At 43.2% G+C, this 9,589-nt stretch overlaps 1 protein-coding gene across 1 annotated transcript; it reads right to left on the bottom strand.

Moving 5' to 3' along the window:
- Nucleotides 1–1,674: 1,674 nt before the first annotated feature.
- Nucleotides 1,675–9,290, bottom strand: LOC101561126 (interleukin-37-like). The gene is made up of 7 exons (XM_023717358.1): nt 9,189–9,290; nt 7,060–7,201; nt 6,233–6,289; nt 4,096–4,212; nt 3,835–3,837; nt 3,565–3,701; nt 1,675–2,207 (listed from the first exon to the last, which is right to left on the bottom strand). The coding sequence occupies exons 1-7, from the start codon at nt 9,288–9,290 to the stop codon at nt 1,980–1,982; spliced, it is 786 nt and encodes a 261-aa protein (XP_023573126.1). The 3' UTR covers nt 1,675–1,979.
- Nucleotides 9,291–9,589: the final 299 nt, after the last annotated feature.

Here is a 9,589-nt window from a genome sequence, read left to right as displayed (position 1 = left end):
TTCACCTATTCTGTTGTTATTTCTTTTTGAACTGTTTCTTTCCCTTTTACAATTTCTTTCCATTTCACAATAGCTGTTGTAGATTTTTAGATCTTACTTTTTTTGTTTTTTTACACTAGGGAGACAATATGATGTTTACATACATGAGTTTGACTTATTTCCCTTATGGGTATGATCTCTAGTTGCATCCATTTACCCATAAGATCCTCAAGTTTGCCTTTCTTTACAGCTGAGTGATACTCCATTATAGAAAAATAATACCTCTTAAAAATGCCTGTCAATATTTTTAATCCATCCCTCATTTGACAGGCATTTACATTTTCCCCAAGATTTAGTATTGCAGATTGTGCTCCTATAAACTTGAGTGCACATGTATTGCTGTGCTATGATGTTTTTAATTCTTCTGGGAAAATACCCAGATAGCTGGGTCAAACGGGACATCTCATCCTAGTTTTTTTAGGAATTAAATGGAGAATTCTTAAAAATATTTTAGAGACAAAGCAATGTTGATTATACAATTTCACTGATGTAATTTGTTTATAAAGGGCAACTGAAATGTTAAATCTTGTTCCTCTAGTCATTTTTAGCTTGGATGCTATTTTAAACCCTATATCAGTAGATAGATGAAATATGTAATTAATCTAATGTAAGTACTATGGCATTCAATTGAAAAGCAATCATATAGCTCATTAGATGACAAAAGGAAGGCATAATTAAAGGTGAGATAAATGGCTGAAATTTAATCTTAAGGTGACTCTGACAGGGTGTATCTTTCTCCAGTATACAGAGAGAAAGATCAACAACAGAACAGAAAAGAGACACAGACCTCCACTTCTCCAAAACCATTGTCAGGTTTTTTTAGTTGTGGTTGACAATTTCTGAGTAGAGGTGAGAATCACCCCAGTCTTTAAGCACCTATCCAGATGTATTACATGAAACCTTCAAATCTAAACCCACACCAGTTTTTGCCTGCCCACTTTGTGTCTGGGCCTCAAGTTCTGGTTGTGATTATTTGCCTGGCATCTGACCTTGTTCAGGTGCTGGACCATGCCCTCTTCTAAACACAGAAGAATGATACAGGCCTTGCAACCTGCCCTCAAGTCTCCTGGAAGTCAGCTGTGCTGGCCGCCTGATCCAGATTCCTTATCACTGGCTCATTCCCCCTGTTCACGCCTACTGTCCCACCTTCCACACTAGATTCACATTCACACACCTTGCCCTGTCCCACAAATCTTGATTCTACTTGTAGACGTTTGTGTTTGCATCTGCAACTCAATCAGCTTCGCTAGAATTCATCCAACACACACACACACACACACACACACACACACACACACGTGCACCACATAGTGGCCTTTATAATATAAGAGCCTAGCATTGTCCTGGCTGCCCTCTTGGATAAGATAACCAACCAGTAATGGTCTGGCTATGTTCTGGGATCTAGAAACATCCAGGGGAGATGATACAATAGGAACTAGCAAACCCACAGACACTGAGATCATTACGCCCTGAAACTATATTTTAGCCCAGAACTTTGTTATTAACTAAACCTTACTTCCTATAGCCCAAACTCCATATACTTAAGGGATAAAGAGCACCAAAAATGAAAAGCATGTAGGCTTTTATTTGCAGTTCTCTGTGAAAGTAAGTAAAACCATTCAAATAACAATGCACTGTGGTCATTTAGAACTTGCTATAGCAAACGACTGGCCATGATGGCTAGTACTTCCTAGCAGTTGAGAGGCAGCAGAGGAGCAGGAATGCCTTTCGGAATTGTGGTCAGAGAGAAGCTGTGTGATGGGCCTGAGAACAAACGGCTTTCTTTGGTCAGTGCTAAGTTGACAATGACAATGGGGTCAAATGCTAGAGCAGTTGGCGTATCTGCCCATGTCCTGACAGCTTGGGGTTGGCAGCTAGGTTTGAGCAGGAATTCTGCTGTCATGCATGACCTGGCCATTGTCCATTGTATATTCAGCTTTCTACTTCTCGAGATCCACTTTTTCACCTTCAAATAAAAAGTTAATGTTTTGCTTTCCTGTCCTGGCTGTCACTCCCACAGGTTGATTCGGCTTGCAGGAGGTGGAGATGAAGTATCCACAGTTTGCAGCAGATTCCAAAGTATAATAAGAGCCATCTTTTTGCTTATAGAAGGTAAAGGGCAGACTTTCTTTCTTCTTCAGGGAATTCAGTTCATTGATGTTCTTTTTCTGAAAGACAGGGGAGAATTTATTATTTGCTCCTGTAGCTCAGATTTGGAACAACCTCACAAAGACCGGTGTTTGGTCCCCAGCTTGGCACTATTGGGAGGCGGTGGAAACTTTTTAAGTGGGGGCTGGCAGCAAGGTTTAGGTCCCTGGGGATGTGACCATGATGAGGATTGTAGGACTTTGGCTCCTTCTTCTTTTGCGTTCTGGCTATAGGGGAACAGTTTTCCTTTATTTCGTCCTTCCACTGTGATGGACAACCATGGGCCCAAAGCAATAGAACCAATAAATCATGATCAGAGTTTGCCAAGACTGTGACCTCCAGAAACCTTTTCTTTTTGTAAGCTGGAGCTCTATCATATCTGTTACTATGTTGGAAAGCTGATGAGCTTAATAGGTAGCCAGGCTACTTTGTGAAGGCCAGAAGGAAAGATCAGATGTCTTTGCTGAAGCTTTTGGTTTTGATCTTAGCATTAAAGTTTTCCTCTTGCTTGGGCTGGGAGGACAGGGGACATTTCTTCCAGCTCTCTTACCTTTAATTTTATTTTTTTTCAAAGTTTTATTGATAAACAGATAGCAATGAGACAGTTTCAAATCAAATCGAAAGTATAGTTTCAACAAATAATACACTGCATATATTCTTCTTAGTGGTTAATTGCTGTACAAGATGCGGACTTGAGATCCTATTTACAAACACCATTAGAACAAATCATTCTATTCATTAAGGGAATGCAACTATATATCTATCCTAACCACTTTGAATACACAAATACAAAATGGACATTCATCGGTATACCCCATTTTTTCTAAGTTCCGTTATTGAATATTAAGGTGTGTAAACTCAGCAAAATATTCTAAAAGAGTCCAGTAGCCCATAATAGCATTGGGTCTTCTGTTTAACTGGCAATGTCAGAAATTATTGACCTGAGTCCCCCACAGCTCAACTTAACAGCATGGCTTTACTTCCTATATTTCGTCTTCATACTTTTCTACTGGATGGTAAAGACCAAGGTAAAGCAGGACCTATGCAACAAGAGTTGTAGCTTTTTAGTCTGAGAAGGTCAGTGAAATGCCCTCAGGATTTATCCTGAGATCCTGTACCTCAGATTGTAGAACCTTTGTCAGTGTCAGCCATGTGGATGAGTCACGGCCATTGCTTGGCCAATGTGCTCTCTGTGAAAGCCTGAGAAAATGTTTTCTCTCCATGTGACTCTCCTTAGGCACACTCTACATCATCGATCACTTTCCTCTTTGGCCCCATAATCTTCTTGATCAGAAAATTTGGGACACTACTGAGGTACATGATGTTACAGTACAAGTTTTCATATGTCCTGAATCTTAATTGACCTTAGAATCTTACCTTTAATTTTAATGTAGGTTTTCTTCGTTTTTTGACGGGATCACAGCAGAGACAGAGCTCCTCTTTAGACACAGCCAAAAATATAGCATTTCTGTTTCCATATCTTGAGTGTATTGAAGGTAATACATAAAAGGTCGCTAGAAAAAGTCAGAAATCATGTCATATCTGGAGATATTTTTCTTTTGCTGTTGGGGTTTATGGTATAAGCACCCTCTTTTCTTCAGTTATGTGATCACATTCTCAACTCTGCGTTAGCCTGAGAGCTAAGACCATCTGTATTCTGCGCTTCCCTCTTCCTACATCTCTGGCTCTGTCTTCCTCCCACACCCCCCAGGGTGACTTCCTCAGGCCTGTCTCCTTATGCATCCTCTTGCTCATCATCAGCAGCCTCCTGCGGCTGCTTCCTGAGCCATGGTGCTTTGTGTCTTCAGGAGAACTGAGGAGCCAAGCCATACTATTAAATAGGTACCCCACCCAGCCAGGCATGGGGGGTGCACGAGGATAGACCACTTTTGAAAGCTTCAGAATCACCTTTGCATTGGCCGACTTTGTCTGGAACAGCCTTGAGGATGTTTCTTTGCAAGACCAGCACCTGTTGGTTTGTGTCTCGAATGTGGAATTTCTTTGGGGTACATTTGAGTTTTGCACCTGGAAAACAGTGCCACAGATTTTACATAACTCCCCCAGTCCAGGTTCAGCCTCAGATCCCCACTTTGTTCCAGAAGTCAGATAAGAAGTATCTCTAGCATTAGTTTTTCATTCAAATCCATTGATAGAAGAATACTGTCTCTAATGATTAGCCACCTGGGTTCTGGGGCCACACTGAGTCTAGGTCACTTCTCTACAGGGTCACTTAGGAGATGAACAAGACACTAACTTCACAAAGTCTCGTGTTGCCCACCAGTAAAGAGGGGAAAGTAAGACCTACCTTAAATATGGTTGATAGGAGGAATACGAGGGATTCAGTGGAAGCTCACTATTACTCGTACTGATAGCAGTTTTGATAACAGTGAGGCTTCATTGTTATTATTGGTATTAGCGGCATTGATAACATTCTGTTCTGCATCCTTTCCTGAGTGACCCCATGCCATCACTATGCTAGGGTGACGTAGAACTCTGCCATGTCACATACAAGCTGTGCAGATGGTGATGACAGCAGAAGAGTGGAGAGGACAGAGGGAGGCAGGCATGCTCACAAACCACAGCCTGTGTCAGGAAGGGGCTGGAGATGCATTAGCTTGGGGTGGAGGGATTGTGTCTGCCTCTAAGGGCCTGAATGGGTAGGAGCAGCTCCAGCAGTGGCGAGGCATTTGCCTCACAGCTGGAGGATCTAGGCATTCATTTGGGTCACCTGTGCCTAGAAGAGTAAACTCTACACTGGGAACTTATATTTACTGACATCTCGGATAGAGTGGGGAATCCACTCACCAGTGCTGAGTACAGGCTTTGCATAGGGATGGCAGACAGCCCAAATCTAGGGCTGGTGGCTGAGTCCATTTAGACTAAGAATAATAAATGAGCCAAGGATATAGCTCAGCTGTGCAGCCCCTCCCTGGCAAGCCAAAGGTTGTGAGCTTGAATCCTGGTACCAACCCTCTCCCACCAACCAAAACCAGAAAACCAATGTGATAGGTCACCTCGGAGATGAGCAGTTACATTATACAATGCTATTCATGTGCATACCCAGTCTTGTTTCTTACTCTACAAATGTGAAGCCTTTAGCTGGAACCTCTGACTTGTGCTCCCCCCTTTCATCAGCTGTCCACAGCCTCCCTGTTCTGGGATGCCAGCTCTTTGCCTCTTCCTCCCTGAAATCTTCCTGCATCCCTTGGTAGGGAAAAAATTTTATTCTGAGCGCCTCACCCTTAATCTGTGCTGGGTGTGGGGAGCTGTATTACAGCACCTTATGTTGCTGTTACTACATCCTAATGCAGGATTCATCTGATACTTTGATAGGCTCTAGCTTTAGCAGCAAACAACACTAGGTCAGTGCTCACTAAGGAATCCACTCTGGGTCAGGAGGATGCTACCAACGTAATCCTGGCGCTTCTGACAGAAACCACTTATGACTTTGGTGGAAGACTGAAGCAGAGAAGGGAACAGACCCCAGATGTCCTGGAGCCGGCTGATGCCCCAAGCAGGAGCCAACACTGTTAACACCAATCACATCACCCCTACTCTGAGCAGATAGGGGAGGCCACCCCTCTGAACCATTGGTTTGCCTCTCATTTCTTCTGTCTTTCACAGATCGTCACAGCACGGGCATTGTGAGACTCAAACTGAGGCTCACCAACCTCAGTGTGTGATGGGAAGAGGCCCTGAAGGCAGGCAGGCCCTGGGAAGCCCACTCTGTTACTTTGCTGGCCAAGGGTGGTTGGCATCTGAGTCATCCTTCTGGTGCTCAATCATCATTGCAAAAGTGGGAATATAATTGCGTAGCACCCCTGTTGTGCTGACTAATTACATCCTCTGTGGCAAGGGCTCAGGCTGGTTTCTGGTATGTAATTTCCTCAATAAATGTGAATTTTCAGTCCTTTTACCAGATCGCCAAACGTTGTGTTACTTCTTGGGTTTATTCTTCCCCACAAGGCTAGGCACTTAAAGCTAAAAATGAAAGGCTGGACAGCAACTCCTCTCCTCATCACCCTAGGACCCCTCAGAAGATTACCTGATTTGGAGGGAGCCAAAGAAGCAAGGCTGGCCTCTGACAGCAGATGGCCTCCTGCTGAGGATGGAATCAAAGACAACAGGTTAGAAAATACGATTCCGTTACCTTGGGATTTAGAGTTTACTGGGTAAGGAGTGATTTAATTCAGGAGTACTGCAGTTTCCGAAGTATGATCTGTAAAACACTCATTCAGAAACACAATGATGCTCTAAATAGGCTTAATTTTGGGAGATTCTGGATTCAGCAATGTGAAGTAGTTTTTTTAAAAGGAGTTCTCACTGCCATTTTTCCAAAACATTTTGGGGAGATTAATAAAAGTTTTTCTACCAGCTGACCTAGCTAGAGTCCTCTTGTCTGAAAGAGAGTCCCTTTTCTCTTGCTCTTAGAACTGCAGGTTTATGTTGAAAGACTTTAGCTTTGCTTAAATTTATTTTTTTTAATTTAGGGAAGGATGTTTTGGAGCTGTATACCATTTAATTTGGAAAAAGTGTTTTAAAATGGGAAAAGAACTTAAAATATGAACACATGCATCAAAAACAGATGCATCTGGGCCCTTGAACGAAAATAGGTCCATCTCTACTACTTTTTGTAACTGTCCCTGTCTAATTACATTCCTAAGGTTCAGATGTTTTGCAAGTTGGATGGAGAGAACATGATTCCTTTAGACAGTGCTTAATACAGTTCCCTGGGCTGGGAAGATAGCTCAGTTGCATAAGTGCCTGCCTGGCAAGCACAAGGTCCTGAATTCAATCCCTAGTACTGGAAAAAGAAAAAAAAAAATAGAAAAATTTCTTGATGCTGAGGATGAATTTGTAGGAGTGTCTTACCTTCTGATTCCTCTGACTGGGCTTCACCTTGGTCTCTGAAGGGCAGCTCAGGTTTCGTGGATGAGCTGCCACCCACGGAGGACCTTGCCCAACCTGAGAATGAACACAATGCAAGACACGAGGAAAAGCAGGGCCTGGGTAGCTGTAAGATTATTTCTTATGGGAGCTTTGGGCCCTAGGAAACCTCTCCTGATGTCTTGAATACCCATGGGACAGTGACCCGTGGGAATGCGGTACTTGGGAATGTTGCTTTAATAACACAGGGCCAGTTCATTCCATTTCACAATGGAATTCTATTTTGATTTTATCCACCAGGGTAATTCTGGGTTGCGCCTAGTAAATGACAATTTATTTTTTGTGACCACATATTTTATTTTTATGTTAATAAAAATATTTTATTTTCCATGTGAACAGACTCACCAGGAATCACCCAGGGGTCTTGCTAGAATGCAGGCTTTGGTTTAGCAGGTCTGGTGGGTCCTGAGAGTCCACATTTCTACAAGGTGTTGGTGGTGCTCAAAGTGCTGGATCACCTGTTGTACTGAGTAGCGAGGCCCCAAGAACCTCCATGTCTAGTATCAGGTGCAGAGCAAGCTCACAGTCACTTCTCTACTGTGGGGTAGGGCACCGTATCACTTACCCCTTGACTCTGCACAGCACTCTATAGTGTAAAACTCTTTTACATGTGTGAGCTAGCAAAGCCTCACTATGGAACTGGAAAGAAACACAGGCCAAGTACTTTGATGCTCTCTATATGGATCGAAAAATCAAGTTGAGAGTTTTCCCCAAGGTAACAGAGCTAGAAGTAGGAAGCAGAGCCCTGGCATGCAAATCTGGACCTCTCAATCCCTTTCCCCCATCACCCACCCCCACTGCCCAAGGAGGCACAGCTAGATTGAAGATCACCAGACATGAACGTTCACTGTAGCTTTGTCACTGACAAACAAGGTGGCCTAGCTAAGTCATGTAAGTGCCTGGCGCCCTCAAAGACACACATACCTCAGAAAGCCCTGGCATTTTGTGATACCATATGGGCTGGAGAAATTTTCCAAACTTTAAAGTGCACATGAATTATCTTGAACCTATTTTTTTTTTAAAGGCAGAGTCTGGCTCAGTATGTCAGAAATGAGGACTGAGGCTGCTTCTAATGAGCTCTTAGGGAATGCAGATGCAATTGACTTAGGGATCACATGCTTAACTGTGTGTCTTTAAGTCACCTGAGGAGTTTTCAAAATTATAGCTCTCTGTGTCTCATGTTCAGAGCTGGGTGTAATTGGTCTGGGTGTGGTTCAAGCTCTGGTGATTTCTTGAAGCTGTGTGAGAACAAGTGCTGAGAATCCTGTGATACAGGGTCGGGCTTCCAGATGAAACCAAGCTGCCCTGTCAGATGACAGACTTCTGATGGTTGTAAAGCTCCCCTCATAGATTTTCCAGTACTAGATAAGTCATGTTTGTGTGTTTTACCAGGATCAAAACTAGCTTAACTTTACTCTCTTTCTTAATCCTATCTTAACTCAGCGCTCTTTGGGAGTTCCACTGGGAGATAAATCTAGAAAACAGAGCAGAGTGTCAGCTCTAGAAAGAGCATTAACTCTACAAATCAATCTAGAAAATAGAGCAGTGAGTATCAACTTCTTTGTGGCCAGATTCAATTGGGCACAGTATCCTGAAATCTCTTCTTCCATCAAATTAAGTCTCCGATTGGATCAAGTGAAATCATCAACCCAGAGTGTTATTACCCTTCTGATGCTTATAAGGTATTCACACCAATTTGGAAACACGATCCCTAAAGCTAGGGTCCCAAGCATGATGGCATTAGGAGGTGGTAGGACATTAAGAGGTGCATTCTAGTGAATGGTTGTTATGGTATCGATAGGATATGTCCCCCAGTGCTAATGTGCTGCAAGCTTGCTCCCCAGTACCGAAGTAGTCACATATATGGTTTTCAGAAGTGATTGAATGGCACGGGCTCTAATTTTATGAATGGGCTACTCCTAGAAGCTCAATGGACTTATCAGCACCTGGGAGCCAGCTGGTTGAAGTAGGTCAGTAGGGTGTGAAGGCTGAATTTTATCCTTGGCCCCACCCTTGAAGTCTTGTTTTGTCTCTTACCGTTGTCTTTCTCTTACCTGTTCCATCTCCTCTCCTTGTCCCTCTCTTCCTCCTCCTCCTCGTCCTCTTTTTTTCTTGTTCCTCGATGCAGGGAGGTGAGCAGCTTTCCTGTCCCTCATCGTGCTCTTCCATCATGATATTCTGTCTTCTTCCAGGCTCAAATATTGGAGCCAGCCAATTACATATCACGCACCAAAACAAACCTTTAATCCTTTAAGTTGTCCCCCTCCCCAGATAATTCATCTTAGTATGGAGAGATGACAGCTCAGATCCCATCCTGTTTTGCCAAGTGGTGGCTCCCTCCCATATGCATTCCTGCCAAGATATCACCCACCAGGAGGTGACACAGCCAGGGGAACTCTTGCCAGAACTGGCATTATACAACTCAGCTCCCAGCCTCCAAAATTATTAACTAAAT

This window comes from Octodon degus, unplaced genomic scaffold (genome assembly GCF_000260255.1).
Source record: "Octodon degus isolate 3935 unplaced genomic scaffold, OctDeg1.0 scaffold00052, whole genome shotgun sequence".
In the NCBI taxonomy this organism is placed as follows: domain Eukaryota; kingdom Metazoa; phylum Chordata; class Mammalia; order Rodentia; family Octodontidae; genus Octodon; species Octodon degus.
Note: the sequence above shows the minus strand (reverse complement) of the source record. Positions and strands in the feature narration are given on the sequence as shown.